The sequence below is a fragment of the Marmota flaviventris genome, chromosome 12 (assembly GCF_047511675.1).
Source record: "Marmota flaviventris isolate mMarFla1 chromosome 12, mMarFla1.hap1, whole genome shotgun sequence".
NCBI classification, from domain to species: Eukaryota; Metazoa; Chordata; class Mammalia; order Rodentia; family Sciuridae; genus Marmota; species Marmota flaviventris.
This window is the reverse complement of record NC_092509.1, coordinates 75452714-75471505: the sequence shown is the minus strand read 5'-3', so window position 1 is coordinate 75471505 and position 18792 is coordinate 75452714. Positions and strand designations below refer to the sequence as shown.

The following is an 18792-nucleotide window of genomic DNA, read 5'->3' as shown; positions in this document are numbered from 1 at the left end:
ACACACATACCGTATACCCCTCACACACACACACACCCTTCACACACAATACTACATACACTTCCACCTCCTCCCACACCATATGCATACCCTATTTCATACACACACACTCTCTATTCACACATATACACGTGAAATCCCCCCATCGTACACCCCCACACAACATATGCACACTACATACATCCTCACCCCTCACCCCACACTCATCCACCCACAGACTCACACACATACTCTATATCATGCAGATACACCACACCCGCCCCCATCCATATAGTACCACTATAACACACGATATGTACACACACCACACATATCCCAGCCCACATGCACATGCACATACCACACCACTCCAGGCTTGTGAGATGTGAGACAAGCCCTGGCAGATCCGGGGCCTCTTGGGTGAGCATGCATGAGCCAACCTGAAGTACTTAGGAAACTAGAGCAATTTCAAATGGTGCTAGCGTGAGACTAATTTGGGCATCTCTTTGAGCTGCCTGGAATTGTGCCTTGGGTAACTATGGCTGGCAGATGAAAGGGGGATGAAGTGAGTTTGGACATGCCTGGTTTAAGTGGATCAGCAGATCTCAAGAGAATCCCCTCAACATGTCTAATACATTTGATGCCTCATCCATCCCTACATTCCTTCTGAGGTAGGATTTCATCTTCCTGTGGGTCTGTTCCTTTGTTTAATATCCTCCCTGTCAAAAGTTCTTTCTTATGCCCCCTAGAAGTCCTAAAGGTGCTTTATTACCACTTTCTGTATCTAATCTGGCCACAGCCTAAACCTTTCTCAAGGGTGAGTATCCCCAAATCCCTGCTCGGCCTTTCACTGTGCCAGGTTCAGGCCCCACTAAGCAGTTTGGGATGGAACAAAAGTTGAAATCATTTCTTTGTAACAATTAGCAAACATGCCTGGAGGGAGGATGTAATAATGTCTCTGAAGCATAATTCTGGACAGGATACAGTGGAAGATGGAAAGAATTCCAGAGCTTGTTTTTCCCGAATGTTCTACTTTGGTTACTTCGCAAAGGGAGCATCAATCCACCCCCGGACAACCACTGATTGATGACTGCTGATTTGTTCTTAAATTGTTGCCCTTCAGAGAGACGGGGGTGGGGAGAGCACGAGAGCACCCAGAGAGGTACAGTGGCACAGAAAGTTGCCATGGGGCCCCTGCTGAGGGTGCTTGGGTAAGGGGGTGAACTGTGCTCACCTGGTCTTTATAGTCTCTGAGCATGGGACTGAAACTCAGGGCCCATTTGCAGAACTGTCCCCAACACCTTTGAAAACCAAGTCACCAGCCACATCAGCCTCTAACTCCTGCTTCCTCCAACCCTGTGGATCAAAAGTCAGCAGCTTCCCTTCCCTTCCCCTGACATGTGCTACAGTGGAGAATGAGGCCCAGCCTCTGCCCTGTGGTGGAGGCCTGAGGCTGTACCACTGAACCCTGTCCTCCCTCCCGCTGCATGCATCCACTCAGAGATCTGAGCAGGTCAGAGTCTTTGGGAGATGTAAGAGTGGACATTTGCATTTTGATCAGTGGAAATAAGACATGGAGCAAACAAGAAATACAGCTGCCGGGTGTAGTGGTGCACACCTGTAATCCCAGAGGCTTGAGAGGCTGAGGCAGGAGAATCACGACTTCAAGACAGCCTTAGCAACTTAGTGACACCCTAAGCAACTTAGGGAGACCCTGGCTCTAAATAAAAACATAAAAAGGCCTGGGGATGTGGCTCAGTGGGTAAGCACCTCTGGGTTAATTCCCAGTACCAAAAAGAAAGAAAAGAAATGAAAAGAAATCTTAGGATTTTGAGGAAGAAGAAGTTCATCCTAGTTAGGGAAGCCAAAGAGGGCATTATGGTGGGAAGGAATTGGAACTGGAGCTGCAGGGATGTAGAGCTGTGAGCACACATGCCACTGTGCACGAGGTACAGAGGAGGCAGGCAGGCTCCACATAAAGGGAAGCGATCCCGGTTGGGTGAGATGCTGCGCCTGTGGTTGGCAGAAGAGAGAGCACACAGGTAGCCACCTAGTCCCAGCCGACCACCTCCCCAGCGTGGCCTGGTTCTTCACTGCTCTGAGCCTAACATCTTAACCCTCATGGAGAAGGGGCCACTCTGGGGAATGGACTGCATCTCTAGCAAGCAGAGAAGATTCCTGGGGCAAAGTGCAAGTGAGGAGATGGGGAAGGCGTGGTTCGGCTCCGGTGGCCCAGATGCGAATGGAGGAGTGAGGTCAAACTGAGGCAAGGCTCTAGAGAGCCCCACAAGTCCTGTCAGCTGGGATGTCATTTGACACCTAGCGAGGAGCCACTGGGAAGTGTGGAGCAGGGGAAGATGGGATTAGAGCTGGGCTTCAGTAATATTGATCAATCAGGCCCTAGTGTGTAGACATGGACGTGAGGCTGGAATCAGAGCACCCGTTAGAATGTTCTTGAAATATTTCTGGTGAAAAGCAATGCCTAAGGGGGGACAGGGACAAAGAACAAGTCATAGAAGTTTTTTGTTTGTTTGTTTGTTTTTTTTTGGTGACCAAGCCAGTGGGGTCATTGTGAAGACAGAAGTCACCACCTGGTTTGGACACTCAGTAGATGTGATGATGTCATTGCTTTTGTCCTCAGGCTTCCTGATTCAGACTCAAAGCAACACTCAAAAAGTCTTTTTATCTAGAGCCTTCTGCCTTTTCTAGGATTCACCCTGAGACTGAGAGACTGTACCCTGATGAATACAGGCACAGAAACTAGTTCGATGGTGGCAATGACTCTTCACCATGATCCCACAAAGTGCTTCCTGTTATCAGGCCCATCCAACGACCGAGCAAACTGAGGTGTTCCCTCAACTAGCGCTGGGAGTCAAGTCCAGGCCTGTGTGACTGCACAGCCTGTGTTGTCAGCAGCTCTGCCATAATGCTTTGGTAGCTAGTTTGGATCAGGCTGATTTTTAATTAACTCTAAATGTAATAATTTAGTTTGAAAAAAATCAGCCAGGAAAAAAAAGTAAAACAAAATTAAAAAGTAGGTACGTGTGGCTGGGACCTACTCTGCAGTGAACATTCTGAGCCAAGTGATTCCACCCAGGTGGGCTCACTGGATCTTTCCAAAGGCTCTGCAAAGTGTCTTAGAGGCACAAAGTCCTTACTTGAGGTCACCAAGTGATGGGGGTGGGGCACAGATGTGCATCCAGGTTGACTATCAGTTCTTCAGCCTGGGGTGTTTTCTGTGACTCCTCCTGGTGCCCATAAGTGACAGCCAGGGCCTGCCAGCTATGTTACAGGTTTCAGACTACCTACCTTTGAACATGGCATAAAATTAATATTTATTGTACTGGATTGAACTAAACCCCAAATGGACCTTATGGACATTAAGAGGGGATTGGATGGATAAATAAATAGACACCATGGAGATGTTAGAAGAATGAGATATCTGTGCTGACAGGGAATCTATTTTAAAAGAAAAGCAGTTTAGGGAAGGATATGTGGAGAATTGCTTCTTCTTCTTCTTTTTTTGTTGAAAGAGAAAGTTTTCTTACCAATAGCCATTTCTGTTTACATGTACAAGGAAAAAATAAAAGTGTTACAAAACAACTTCAAGCTGGTGCAAGTTGCCTGAAATAACAGAAGTTCCCAAGTTCAAGGTCATTCTGGGCAACTTGATTTTCAAAATCAAAGTAAAATAAAACAACTACAACAAAAATCTTCAAATTTATACTAGCGCTTGAGGGGTAGGATCATGGAGCACTTGTGCATATTTTATAGTAAGAACAAAACTGGAGACACTTCTATTTTGAAAGTAGCAAAAATTAAAGAGAGGAAGAGAAAAATAAGTCATGTCTCATGGCAACAGAAACTACCAGAATAAGGATGTGCCTCGGGTCGGGATTCTCTGTGGTAGATTCCTCAGAATGGGCCCTGGGGTCCTAAATGTGAAAAGGGCTTGCTCTCTCTCTTCTCTCCATCCCCTACATACTATGAAATATTTTCATTACAGCAAAAAAATATGGGCACACTGCAAGGAACGAGGACTTCTTGGGACAATGGTTAATGCCACTTGTGGAGTTGGAAGTGGGCATGATGGGCCAGAAAAATTCATTGGAACTAACTTGAAGGGTCACCTGCTGGCTCAATATGGGGTGATTTGAGCAACTAAAAATATCTTCAGTAAGTTGAAACACACCAAAGATGTTTAGAATCCATTGGCATTTGCTATCTCACCAGCCTATTGTTTTGACAGTTGGTAAATCGATGAGGAAAACACTCCTGCCCCAGGTACTTATCTTTTTTCTACCTCATGGTGAGCTAGTGGTTGAGGAGGGAAGATTGCAATTATGGAAGAATTATAGCTAACAAATGCAGAAAAAGAAATAGAAGTAGAGAAGTTCCTAATGATAGATAGAGTGGGTCTCAGAGATGATCATCAATGCCTCTAAAACTTGCAGGTGAGATGCTAAAGGAAACTTCAATGGATGGTGAAGGCTGACAATTCCAATCGCACGTGTCAGTCTTAAACCACCAATGGAGAGGCACACAGCTGTATCTGCCTCCTGATGGAATACAACAAGAAGCGCCCAGCCCCATCCATGAAGTGTTTTGCCATGAACTCAGGCCTCTAGATCTAAGCACCATTCTGTAGAAAAGATGGGCTCATAGACCCATGTTAAATGACACCTTTGAATTTCCACCAGCAAAACTCCAAATATGGTCAATTCTATAGAAGAAAAGAGACTCAAGAGACATTTCAAATGAATGCAATTTGTGGATCTTGTTTGAATGCTGATACAAACAAGCTAACTGTAAAAATGGTCACACATTTAGGAGGCAATGAGAGATATCCGAATCACAATTGGATGTGTAAGGATGATAGAAATATTTATGGATAAAATGATGTGATTCTTGGAATTTGTTTCAAAATAATCCAGGTTTGTGGAGCTAGAGAGAGAAGTGGATGGTGATATGGATGAAGGGGTCCTGGCCATGTGTGGATGTGTTGGTAAAGTTGGTTGGGGTGTGTAGGGACTTACTGGACCACAACCTCTGCTGTGTATGTGTTTGGAGATTTCTGTGTTAAAAATTCAACAACAACAAAAAAGCAATAAAGAATATGGACTCACAACTTAATTCTTCTGCCACGATGGTGGTTGATTTGGGGTGTATGTGTGTGTAAAGTGTGAGTGAGGTTGTGTATGCGTGTGTGTGTGCTCTCATGCTCCATTTGTCCTAATTCAAGTTGCAACTCTGGGAACAACTGTTTTCTGTGGGAAAGGCCCTGCTGACAGGTGTAGAGAATGCCCTAACCTCACAGGCCCGGGGGTTGCCTGGTAGACAGGCAGAGACACGGAGCCCTGCTCAAGGGACTGCTGGGGCGAGCCCCACGCGGTTATTTCCACGATCAAAAACTGAGTAAAACTGCCGAATGAAGACATCGCCCAGGATCCAGAGAGGCCCAGATGGAGGCTGGATGTCGAGTCCTTGAAAGCCACTGCTGCACAACTTCATTCCATCCACAAAGTCCTGGGGTCACAATGAAGTTTGTAAATGACATACAGGAGAAGAGGGGAGCAGCGCTGCCCCCATTTTCGCTGGTGGATCCATCCTCCCACTTCATATAATCCTAGCCCAGTTTGCTCAGTGAAGTATTTGTTTGCACAAGTTCATTCATCCATGTTCTACAACTCTGAGAACTGCTCGTCTGCCGGGCACCCTCACACCACCATCGTTTGACAGTTAGAAAAACGGAAACCTTATTGCATGTCCAGAAAAAACAAAAGCCTTGGCACTAGAAGACCCTGATTTAAATTCTGGTTCCCTTAGTTTCTGGTAAAGCTCAAGTTCATTTTTTTTAGGGAGAGAGATTACACTATAAGTGTAATCTAACCACTGCTATTTTCTTATTGGTGTTCTTGGAGGAATCACTTGAGTGAGCTTTTTTAGATACAGAGCAGGGAGGCTTCCACTGTTCTGTACAACCCTTGCCCCCCCCCCCCCGCCCTGCCGACATAAAGCTCATGTGTAAAACAATGCAGGAAGGTTTGGAGGAGAAATGATTGGGTTGTGAGAGTCTTAACCCAATCAGTGACTTAATCCCCAGATAGGGATTAACGGGATGGTAACTGAGGCAGCTAGGGTGTGGCTGGAGGTGGTAGGCATTGGGAGTGTGACTTTGGGGTGTATATTTGTATCTGGCAAGTGGAGAGCTCTCTCTCTCTGCTTCCTGATCATCATGTGAGCTGCATCCCTCTGCCACGCTCGTCCTTCATGTTGTTCTGCCTCATCTCGAGCCCAGAGGAATGGAGTCGACTTCTGTGGACTGAGACCTCTGCAACTGTGATTCCTCAAATAAACTTTTCTTCCTCTACAATTGTTCTGGTCAGATCTTTTAATCACAGCAGCGAACAGGCTGACTAAAACAGTTGCCAAAAAATTGCAATGTTGGAAATCGAGACCAGTGGTGGTGGAAGGGACTCTAGGTTTTCAAAATGCCCAGGAATTTCCTTTCTACCTTGCCCTCCACACTTGAGAATCTACTGCAATAAAGACATTTTCTTGCTTGTTGAGGAATGTGAATTTGAATGTTAGATAAACCTCATTCTGTACCCCTCCCCCAAGCAACTCATATGCTGAACCATTTACTTAACCTCAAGAGTCTCAATATTCTCATTTATACAATGGGATAATAATAGCTCTCATCAGACTTGGTGGTCGAGGGGATTCAAACTGTCAATGGATAAATCCGAAGGGACAATATCAGAAAACCCCCTTACATGGCTTGCCTAAGGTTCGTGGCTATTTCATGGCAGAACTGGAAATGAGAACTAGTCCAGTGGAGTTGCCATCAGAGAAGCTGGATCCCTGTTGGGGGGGACTGGCACATCAGGACAGGACAATGTGGGAGGGGGCTTGGGGTACATGTAGCTAAGTGCAGGCGACTGTTGACAAGGGGAAGTGGCAGGCTTGTGGGCAAGGCCCTGTGACTTGCAGAAAAAGGAAATGGAGCTTACCAGCAGCGTGTAGGCAGTTGGGCTGAGGGTGTAGGAGACGCCGTTGATGATGAAAGTGATATCTGGCATGTCGCTGAGGTTGGCACACTCCACGGTGTACTAAAACAGAGCACAGGGACCCACTCAGAGGCTGCCCATTTCCCAGGAAAAGGCTGGACTCTCCTGCTCCTCTCCCCTCCCCACCCCACTCACCTCTCCATCCATGGGCGCCGCCCCAATGGCCTCTTGCAGCTGCTTGATCTTGTGGGAAGGGCCAGTGATGAGGGAGGTCCCTGTGTCCACAATGGCCTGGCAGCCCTCAGAGCAGAATGTCACAGTGTCTCCCACCAGGATTCTGAAGGCAAAGGGATCATCATCAGCCCTGCTTCCCCGGGTCCCCAGCACCTCCTGCTCCCTGTAGGGCTCTTTATTGTACCAGAGCACTTGACGATGCCCATTTTAATCTCCCATCACATCACATGGGTGTTTAATCATCTCAGTCTCTCTCTCTCTCTCTCTCTCTCTCTCTCTCGCCTGAGTTCCATAGTAAGAAATACACTGACTTTTTTTGTGGGGGGTACCGGGGATTAAACTCAGGGGCACTAGAGCCACATCCCCAGCCCTATTTTGTGTTTTTTATTTAGAGACAGGGTCTCACTGAATTGCTTAGTGCCTCAATTTTGCTGAGGCTGGCTTTGAACTCACGATCTTCCTGCCTCAGCCTCCCGAGCCACTGGGATTATAGGCGTGTGCCATTGCGCCCGGCAATACTTACTTCTTGATGTAACACACATACAATTCAAGGGCACTCTGATATTTTCTGTTGTATTACATTTCATTAAAAACTGCAGGTCAGGATCCCCGACAATGATGTCATGGCCCATCAGTAGGTACATCCCCACAGTTTGAAAGGGCTTCAGTAGACGGTGAGTATTGCGGCTTTTGTACTCTTTGGTACCATGCAGAACCTGATACTTGAATGATACTTCTTTGAATTCCTGTCTAGCACGGCTCCAGGTACACAGCAGGCATTTAGTTGCATTTCCCCATTTCTCCACACCCATGTACTGTACTGGTTTTTAAGATTCAGTTTCAACTCTACTCCCTCCATGAAACCCTTAAGAGATCTTCAGAGAGGAGCTGTCTTGCCCTGTTTGCTGGGCCTCTTTGGTGGCTCCTCCTTGGCAGCCCTGACCATTTCCACTTTATGTGGTAGCTATTTGTGTGACTGTCTTTGCATCCCCATGTCCCTCCGTCCTTGCCTTGTGTGTCAATTAACGTTGAACCAACACAGGGCAGCAGGCTGCATGTTGGTATTGGCTTTCTGTTGAATGAGAGGTGCACCCCACATACAAGGAATGAAGCTGCTTCTGTCCCTGGTCACTAATTCCTCTTCCTGTATCTTTGCTCAGCATCTCCACACCTTCAAACCACAGCTTCCGCTCCTATTGACCGGCAGTGTCACTCAATTTGAGTTGTGTCTGTTTTGAGTTCTACCACCAAGCGGCCGCCACTTCATGGAGGATACTCACTTATCCAGTGCAATCTGCCAGTAGGCTTGCTTGGTGACCGGGACCCAATTCAGGCTCCCGGAGAAATGAGCGCTGTCATAGCCTCCGAACGTCAGCTCACTACTTGAGCCACCTTGTGGATCACTATATGGAGAGAAAGACAAATTGTTGAGGGAGGGCCCCATGAGGGAACTGAGGCCCTGGGAGAGGAAGCCATGCAGGTGGTAGGATTTATATCCAGGTTGGTCTGACTGCAGGGCCCTTGCTATTGCCCTTCACTGCTCACTTGTTCCTGGGACAGATGGAGCAGGAAGCCCTGCAGGGGAAAGCTCAGGTACCCAGACAGCCTGCCTGTCCTACGGTTCTGCCTAGGCCTGTCCTGACTGCAGCCATGCTGGGGACAAAGCACAACCTGGGAGGGAGAGCTCAGAACTTTTCATGTGGGACGAGGAAACAGGGAAAATGGGCTTATGCTGGAACAGGGTGAACTCAAGCCAGGCCTACCCAGGAAGGAGTCAGAGGGGTAAGAAATCTCCATTCCATGTAGGGAGGATGAGATGACCGCCCACAAGCCCCTGGAAAGAGTACCCAGAGGCACATAAGCCTCAGGACCTCTTCAACTATAATGCATAAAGTTTTGGGGGGGTTTTTTGGTACTGAGGATTGAACGCAGAGTTGCTTTACCACTGAGCCACATCACCAGCCCTTTTTATTTTTTATTTTAAGACGGGGTCTAGCTAAGTTGCTTAGGGCCTCACTAAGTTGCTAAGACTGGCCTCAAATTTATAATCCTCCTGCCTCAGCTTCCCAAATCGCTGGAATTACAGGCATAAGCCACTATACCCAGCTACCATGTCTAAAGTTTTATTTAATTGTGGTAATATATGCAGATAGCATAAAACTTCCCATCTTAACCATCTTTTTGAGTGCTCAATTCAAAAGAGTCAAGTACTCTCACATTGTTGCCAAACCAACCTGCAGAACTCTTTCATTCTGCAGAATGAGACTCTATGTATCCTCCTTCCTCCTCCTCCAGCCCCTGGCAACTGCCGTCATACTTTCTGTCTCTATGCTTTTGACAGCTCTATGTACCCTATGCCAATGGAATCATATAGGATCTGTCTTACTGTGACTGGTTTATATCACCTAGCATACTGTCCTTGAGTTTAATCCATGTTGTAGCATGGGTCACGATTTCCTTCCTTTTTAATACTGAATAATATTACATGCTATGGACAGACAATGTTTTGCTCATCTGTTAGCAGGCAATTCTTTTCTTGTCAGTTTACTTTATAAATTTGTTCCTGCCTCCCCCTTTATTTTATTGTGCCCCAGTGTCTAACATTATGCCCAGCATGTAATAGGAACTTGGTATTTATGGACTAAAAAATAAGTCAATTCCAGAGATCCTTAAATTCAATAATTGCTGTAGAATTTACAAAGCGCTTGTCACAGCTACTTTATGAAGTAAACCCCATTTCTTCAGAATCCAGAGAGGTTAAATGTTTTGCCCAAGATCACACAGCTGACAACAAGCCAAGCAAGGGATCCAAGTCAGCTCTTTTGGCCACTAAGTCTGGGCCACCATGTTGTCTTCCTGTAGTCGTCACTGGCCTTAACTGGTGGGCTGGATGGGCCTTACCTGCTCATGTAGACAGAAAATATGGGCAGATCCACTAGATTCTGGGCCATCATGTTGTCAAATACTGGAGTCACGCCTCCAGCAGCCAAGGAAGGGTATCCCAAACCCAGGATTCCATCAAACTCTGCATTCACGAAGGTCTGGCCGGGCTCTTTGACACTTTCTCCAAATTGCTGGCCAATCACGGTCAGTCCTCCCACCTGCAGGGAGAAAGCCCGTAGGAAAACTGCAGAGGGGATGGCAGGCAAAGGGTCTCGGACCCCTGCATCCTCCCTGTATCCTGATGCTACTTCCCTTCTCAACTTTCCTTGATAAAATGGGCACAAAGACTTTTTGAGGGGAGGGTACTGGAAATTGAGACCGGGGTGCTTAACCACTGAGCCACATCCCCATCATTTTTTTTGTGTGTGTATTTTATTTAGAGACAAAGTCTCACTGAGTTGCTTGGGGCCTTGGTAAATCGCTGAGGCTGGCTTTGAACTTGCTATCCTCCCAAGCCACTTCTAGGATTACGGTCGTGTATCACCACACCCAGCTAAGATTTTTTTTTTTTTTTTTTGCATTCACTTAATTTCTTTTGTGCAAATTTAATTGAAGTAAATAAAGTACAGATATAATAAGTATTCTATGGTATAACATATCACCATATTTATCTATTCTACCACTGATGGATATTTGGGTTGTTTCCTGTATTTGACTATTACTAATGGTGCTGGTTGTATACATCTTTTGGCAAATACATGCATGTTTTTCTGTTGGATATAGACCTGGGAATAAAATCGCTAGATTACAGGGAATACAAGTGTAATGCATGAGTAAATAGGAAAAAGAGTTTTTCATAATCATGGTACCTATTGATATTTCCACTACTAATATTTTGGGAATTCCAATTGCCCCATATCCTCACTAACACTAGTTATTTTCTATCTTTTCCATTTTAATTTTCTAGTTGATGTGCAGGGGGTTTAACTGTGGTTTTAATTTGTATTTTCTGGTAATTAATAAAATTGAACCTTTGGATATCCCCTTTTATAAAGTGAGCTATGGTCATTTTCTTGTTGATATATTCCAGAATCAAGTCCTTTCTTGTTAATTACAAAAATCTTCTCCCAGACTGTGAGTGGTGCTTTTACCCTCTTAATAACATCTTAAGTTGAGTAACAGAAGATATGAATTTCAATGCAGTCAAGTCAATTTTTTCCTTTAGTACTAGTGAGTTTTATAACTTGTTTCAGAGAATTATTCCACCCTGAGGTCATGAAAATACTTTCCTATGTTTTCTCCTAAAAGTTTTATTGTATTATGTTTTATATTTAGATATATAATCTACCTAAGGCTTATTAACACATGAATCTCCGAGTGACCTAGCACTATTTAATGATATAATAATATACCATTATTTTCTCCGCATTCTGAAATTCAGTTTCTGAATTTTAAATTCTGTTGCATTTGTCCATTTTCTTAATCCTGTGCCAGTACTAAATTACTATGATTTTATAATAATATTTGGCATTGTTTTCCTTCATCAAAATTATCTTGGTGTATTACATTATATTCATATACATGTTAGAATCAGCTTATTAATTTCTAATAAAAATTGCTGCTATTTTGATTGGGATAACATTGGATAAATAGATAAATTTGAAAAATTTAGACTTCTTTATAAAACTGAGTCATTCAATCTGTGGGTATAGTTTATCTTTCAATTTATGCAGATCTTTTAATTTCGTTCAGTAATGTTTTAAAGTTTTAGACTACATTATTTGTTAAATTTACTTCAAAGGTAGTTGATGTTTTTTGATGGGATTAATAGTGCCATTAACAAACCATATTTTGTTGCTTTTTTCCTGCTTTATAGAAATACAAATTATTTTTTGTATGTTGGCCTCATTTCCTGCAACTTCACAAAGTTCAGTTATTAATCCCAACATTATACCTGTTGATATTTTTGGATTTTCTATTTATAGAATCTTGTCATATGTTAATGATAAGATTATTTCTTCCTTTTTTTTGTCTTAATTACCTGGATTTCTTTTTTCTTGCCTTATTGCATTGGCTAGAATCTTCAGCACAATGTTGAATTCAGACAGTAAAAATGAACTAAAAAGAATCAAATAGTAATCAAATAGTAAAAATGAGCATTCTTGTCTCATTCATGATCTCAGGGAGAAGTCTCTCAACAATTCACCATGAAGTGTAAAGTTTGCTGTGGGCTTCTTTGTTAGATATTCTATAACAGATTAAGGAAGTTGCTTTATATTCTAGTTTTCTAAGAGTTTCTTTATTTAAGTCATGAATAGATATTGAATTTTATCAGTTGAGAAAATCATATGACTTTTCTTTTTTTATTCTCTTAGTTGATTAATTTTAGGGAGAAATGATTTTTGGTTGGGATATATTATCCCTTTATATATCTCAAGATTTTATTTGCTAGTATTTAGGACATTGGCATCTATATTCACAGGAGAAAATTTGTCTGTAATTCTAATTCTTATACTATCCTTTTCAAGTTTTGCAATTAACTTATTCTGTTCTCATAAAATGACTTATGAAGTATTCCTTCATTATGGGTTTTCTGGAAGAATATAGGTAAGGTTGATGTTATTTCCTTTTTTTTCTGTGTTTATTAACTTTGGGAATGTTTGTTTTTCAAAATGTTTAAAAACCCATAAGATTTTTCTAGTCATTTCTTTTTAAACATTTAGAAGAATGTACCATTGGGGCTAATTGAGTCTGGAATTTTCTTCATGGAAAGAGTTTGAATAACAGAGTGAATATTCAACTAGATACTGATGTATTCATATTTTCTGACATGAAAATATCAGTTTTGATATGCCATATTTCTCAAGGTATCTGCCAATTTTTTTAAAGTATAAAATTTATCAATAAAAAACTATTATTGATAGCTTCTATTTTAAATGTCCACAGGATCTTTATTAATGTCCTCTTTTTCATTTCTAATATTGCTAAGTTATATTTTATTTCATTTTTCTTGACTAATTGTGCTAGGATCCACATTGGTAAGTCCCACATTGCTCTCTCACTGTCCTAGTCCCTTGATGATGGGGGTGTCCTGCAGCAAAAAATTTTATTGCTCCTTGAAAAGAGTTAATTCTTGGCTTTGTTGATTTTCTCTGTAATCTGACTTTCCTGTTTCATCGATATCCTGTTGGTCTCTTTACTATTTCTTCCCTTTTGCTTTCTTTAGGTTTGATTTGCTGTTGCTTCTTGATAGTTTTCTTGTTTATTTTTACTTGAAACAGAAGCTTAATTCATTAAATTTTCACCTTTTCTAATACATGCATTTCAGATTATAGCTGTCCCTTTAAGAACTGCATTAGCTAGCTATATATGTGAACTTTACCATGCTGTGGGTACACACACACACACACACACACACACACACACACACAGAGGCACACACATGAGATGGAGTATATTTAGATATTTGACTATACGCAATTGTAGATGTCAGTTAGCAGCATACCTTAGAACATTGTTTCTGTCTGAGTGCTATAGCTTGAAGTCTACAGTTTGGGTAGCAGAAAGGGAAGACAGATGTCAAGTGGAAATAGGGTCAATTGGAACCTTCAAGGATGAGGGTGGACTAAGACCCACATTGCTGTCTTACTGTCCCAACTCTCTGATGATGGGGTGTCCTGCAGCAAAAGCTGACACTCCCTTTCACAGAGGTGAACATGCACCTGCCCTTGGAGCAAGAAGCCCTGGAGGAGGAAGCAACCCAGGCTGGAGTTGCTGTGGGCTTGGCTGCTGCCTGCACCAACCAGGTGAGCCAGATCATGAGTGCATGCTGTGGACTAGAATTCCCCTCTCCTTGCCAATTTCAATGGAAAACACAGTGTATTATTATTTTATCTCTGTGTTTTACATGTACATATTTTGACATATAAAGTGTTTTCTGCTTCTGTTTTTCACTTAATAATATACCCCTACCCACTTAGAAGGGATTTTATTTTTAAATCAGGGATTAAAGCCAGGGACACTTAACCAATGAGCCACATCCTCAGGCCTTTTTATATTTTATTTTCAGACAGGATCTTGCTAAGTTGCTTAGGGCCTTGCTATGTTGCTGAGGCTGGCTTCGAACTTGTGATCTTTTTGCCTCAGCCTCCTGAGCTACTGGGATTATAGGCATGCATCTGGCTTTTAGAACAGATGTTCATGAAGGCTAGCCCCTGCTGCTCTTAGATAGTTCTTACTATCTCTAATAAGAACTTACATAGTTTCTTAGAACTGAAACTACAGTCATCAGGAGTTGGTGACCTTTATTTTCCAAGGCGTGGGCCTAGACCACTGCCCATAAGCCTGTACAAAGTAACCCTGCAGGACCAGGACCCTGCTGGTTCTCTGTCCTCACATCATTCTGAGTCCCACGGTTTTGGGAGCCCTACGATCTTTGGCCAGAGGGAGTTGAAGGAGCAACCTGTGCGACCTAGGCCCTTCATTTTGATATCTGGATTCTTCCTGGTCTCCGCAGCTGGACTCCACCTCAGACTTTGCCCACTTATTTCACTGAGTCCTCCCACCCCTAGCAGCATCCCGTGGCTTGGACTCCTTTGCCTTTCAGGATGGAGGCCTGGTCTTGTCTCCTCAGACCCTCTGCAGACGGGTGTCCAGCCCTACCAGCAGTCTTTGTGCTCTGGGCACAGTTTCCCTTGGGAGCTCCCTGATGTCCCTCTAGAGCCCAGAGTGCTGAGCAGACTGACACACTGCCCACCATCTCTGGTGGGGAGGGCTGCTCCCCTGCCTGCCAGGCTTCCCCCTTTCCCTAAATCCAGCCTCACTCCCTCTTTCCACCTCTTCCTGAAGCAGACCTGAAACTGCACCCCCAAGTCCTCCCAACAACGTTCCCTCTCAAGTTTCTGGCCAAGAGAGGAGACACAGGAATTGTACTCACAGTGACTTGGTCAGCTCCGATGATCCCAGACAAGCTCCCGGTCCCATACTGAATGGAGAAAGAAGTGCCCAGCTCACTGTATGTGTTGGACTGGGAAGGGTGGAACACGGGGTGTGACTCTGGAAAGCAAGGGTACAGTCACTGCCCTCATCCCTGCCCTAGAGATGTGCTGTCTCTTCCCTCAGCTCCCAACACAGAACGGGCACCCCCAGAAAAGCTGACCATGGCCCTTCCTAGTGAGCCTACCAGGAGATGTGGCTTAATTGGGGAGCAAATAGTTGTCCCTGGGCAAACCTGACTGCCCGCAATGACCTCATGAGGCACACCTAGATAAGTGTCATTTATCAGGCGCCAACAGCAGTCTCAGCCAGTTGGTGTGGGGCAGAGCCTGGACTTCAAAAGAAACTCAGGGGTAAACAATCACCATTCCAGCAAAGTACTCCTGACCCTGCCCAACCTTGGGGATAACCTGGGTCAGGGTTTCCAGTGACAGAGGAGGTTCTCTAGAACTTGCCCCACACAGACTAAGACATTTTTCTTTATGTCTGTCTTCTTTTTTCAGTTTTCACTGAAACTGCTGAGTTACCTCTGGGCAGATGGACACACCCATGCCATTGTGACCCACAGCCCCACCTGGGGGGAAAAGGGCCACCAAATCTTCTCCAAGTAGGTGAACTCTTTGTACTTAGAAACTACAGTCATCAGGAGTTGCTGACCTTTTTTTTTCAAGGTGTAGAGTCAGTCAAATGGAACTTTCTCCCATGTTCTTTTGGTGTTCCAGGGGAAGTGAGTCATAAAATCGAAGTTTTATCTTTTCAATGGCTAGGTTTCTCCCTCCTAATTCTGACCAGTATGAAGTTGTTATCATAGATAGTAACCACATTTTCTTTCTCTCCCTGACCCAGCCCTGTTTGAGCTGTAAGCAGTGCCAGGCAGACCCAGAGAAGGGGAGGGGAAACTCGGTGTGGCAGAGATAGCCAGTTTCTGGAACCCCTTGTTCCCCAACCCCAGAGTACCTGGCATCCCAGGACTGGACCCCAGTCATCTCCCACGAGGGCTCCTGTCCCCACTTACTGCAGGCTGGGCTGGTGCAGTACACAGAGGGGACCCAGAGATTGGAGGAGCCAGTGTCAAAGATGACAGTGAAGTTCTGTGGTGGGGAGCCAATGGAGATAGTGCCAAAGTATTCGACCTGCAAGGAGGGAGAGAGGGAAGGAGGCGTGAGTGGAGGGCAGAGGCCACCAAGGGACCAAGGTAGAGTGTCTACGGCCTGAGCATAGGGTACAATGGACTGGTGCTTACCGAGCCTAGGAGATGGGATGGCTGGGAAATAAAAGAAGCAGAGGAAAGGTCATGAAGGAGGAAGATCTCTGAGATCTAGGAACTGGGAGAAGTGGGACCCTGCAGCCCCCAGGCACTTTGTTTGATTTTACTTGTATTTTCTGGATTCCTAACTTTGTAGCAAGGCAGGGGAGGCAGGAGCAGCTCCACATTAGGGATCAGGGCACCGGCTGGGAGAAGTCAAGTACTTTGCCTAAGGGCATAGTTAGTAAGCTGCCCAGCCGAGTGCAAAAGTGGGCTCCTTCCATTTGGGATGCCTGCATCCTTATCTCTTCCCTCCTGCAGAGAGCTCTACTCATTCCAGCCATTCTACAAAGTCCACAGAGACCCAGGGGACCAGTCCTTATGAATCACCCAAACCAAGAAGTCCATAGTGACCTTCAACACTGCTGAAATGGCCCTCCTCCCCTCTCCCCGGGCCCCATCCCCAAGATGCCTCACATCCAAGTAGTTGATGAGGGGCTCGTTGGTGCCTTGGTCCTTGGTGCAGGACTCGGTGAACTGGATCATGTCCAAGTTCTGGGATTTCCAGAACTCAGAGAGCTGGCCCCGGGCCCGCAGCTTCTTCCGGAGGGACTGGTGCCTCTTGAGGGCCACCCTGAAGACGAAGCCCCATGTGAGGAGAGGACGCAGTTCTACCTCCCTCTCCTCCCCTCTCCGGCTCCCCCCTGCCTCTGTTCAGAGGTTAACTAGGAACTGACACAAGAGCAGAGCCAGCAAGGCTAGGGTGCAGCCAGAATCAGCACCTCCTCTGCCTCCAGCCAAGCAGCCTCATCTCTGCCCTGAGACTCTCAGAATCTTGCAGTGGAAAGGCTCTCCCTCCTGGACACAGGCTCTTTGAGATCTAGGAACTGGGAGATGTGGGACCCCCCATAGCATAACATGAGCTGCATCAAAGCTGATTTAAAGGGACAGAAAAACTGGGTGGCAGTAATGGTTGGCCTCTTGCTGGGGGGGGGTGGGTACTAGAGGGTTTTGAGCAATAAACCACAAGGGCAAATTTCTGCTCTATGGTGGCAGAGGACTTCCCCAGGGCTAAGGGCAGGTGCCTCTGGAGCTCATTTGGCAGGGACTCGAGATAGAAGCCACCCACAAAGTGGCCACTGGAAACCTTTCCCATGGATCCCCATGGTCCTCAGTTTCTCTACATTTCCCATAAGCTGTCCTCCCCCAGGGCAGCCCAGAGCTGGGCTGGGGTTGGGGATGCAGGCAGGGGCTGTGCCAGTAGAACTCAGTGCCGGGGACACCGCCTCACCTGTGAAGGGCTCCTTGGGCCTGTCCCAGGTCGAGAAGCACGAGCAGCAGCAGGAGGAGGGTTTTCATTGTGGTCCAACCAGCAGCTTCTCTCTCTCCCCACTGGAGTCTGCTTCACCCTCTCCTTTCTTCTCTCACACAGAGTGAGGACAGAGTGTGTTAAGTGGGCCGTGAGCTGGCTGTTGAATTGGGGAAACAATTCTCCCCAACACTGAGACCTGCCCTGCCCAGCCCAGCCCAGTCTGAGGACCCAATGATAAGGCCTGAAGTCACTAGCCAGGCCCAAAGTAAACAGTATGTGTAAGCGGACATTCCTTCCCCACCCCTCTGTCCCTTCTCTCCTGCAACAGTAGTGGGGGTCTGGGGTGAGAACCTGGGGGTCCATGCAACCTCTGAGAGTGAGAGAGTTATTCCAGGCTCAGCTTCTCCCGGGGTCTCTGGCACCCCATGCGGACTCTAAGAAACCCTATGTGCATTGGCTGAGAGAGTGACATGGCCCTGGATAGCAGGCACCACCCTATTGAACTGTTACTGTGAATGGTGCAGCTGAAGACTTCAGAGAGGCAGAAGCTCAAAATATTTTTTTTTTGTATTTCTTATGTCTCCTGAAGAATTATAGCATCCTCATCCCTGAGCTGTTGAAAGGAGCAGAACCAGAGCCCCTCACAGCTTTTCCAATTTCCAGGCCTCTCCCGACCTCCCACTTGCCCCTGTTCACTAGGATTAGAGGCCCAGGCTGGAAAAAAGGCTGATTGGTGTGCGCAGCTGTGGACCACCTGGTCCCGAGTGGGGTAGACACCGGCTCACCTGTCTGCCAGGAACCCCAGGCTCTGGCTGGATTTCAGAAATTCTGACAAAGGGTGGACACATGGGGCCATTTGTCAGAACAATTGATTCTGTCCTCTTTGGAAACACCAGAGAAACAGGAAGTGCTATGCTCACAAATTACTGTTTGCTCCCCGGCTGGAACTGAACATTGCTATGGAAAATCATTGTGGACAATGGGAACAAAAGGCTTTGAGCATGTGCATGATGGTTGGCCGTGACTCTTAAGAAAAGGCAGGTGGGGGAACACTTGGGGTGCAACAGGACTATGGGGGCAAGAGTGGAGCCCAGAGTAGGTAATCATTCAGCCTCTCAGTTCTGGGAGAGGGC

The 18792-nt window shown here is 45.5% G+C and overlaps 1 protein-coding gene across 1 annotated transcript; it reads right to left on the bottom strand.

Moving 5' to 3' along the window:
- Positions 1 to 4737: 4737 nt before the first annotated feature.
- Positions 4738 to 17838, bottom strand: Ctse (cathepsin E). The gene is made up of 9 exons (XM_027934691.3): positions 17639 to 17838; positions 16825 to 16981; positions 16117 to 16234; positions 15043 to 15161; positions 10125 to 10324; positions 8504 to 8626; positions 7185 to 7326; positions 6993 to 7091; positions 4738 to 5505 (listed from the first exon to the last, which is right to left on the bottom strand). The coding sequence occupies exons 1-9, from the start codon at positions 17704 to 17706 to the stop codon at positions 5341 to 5343; spliced, it is 1191 nt and encodes a 396-aa protein (XP_027790492.1). The 5' UTR covers positions 17707 to 17838; the 3' UTR covers positions 4738 to 5340.
- Between the last annotated feature and the right edge of the window lie 954 nt (positions 17839 to 18792).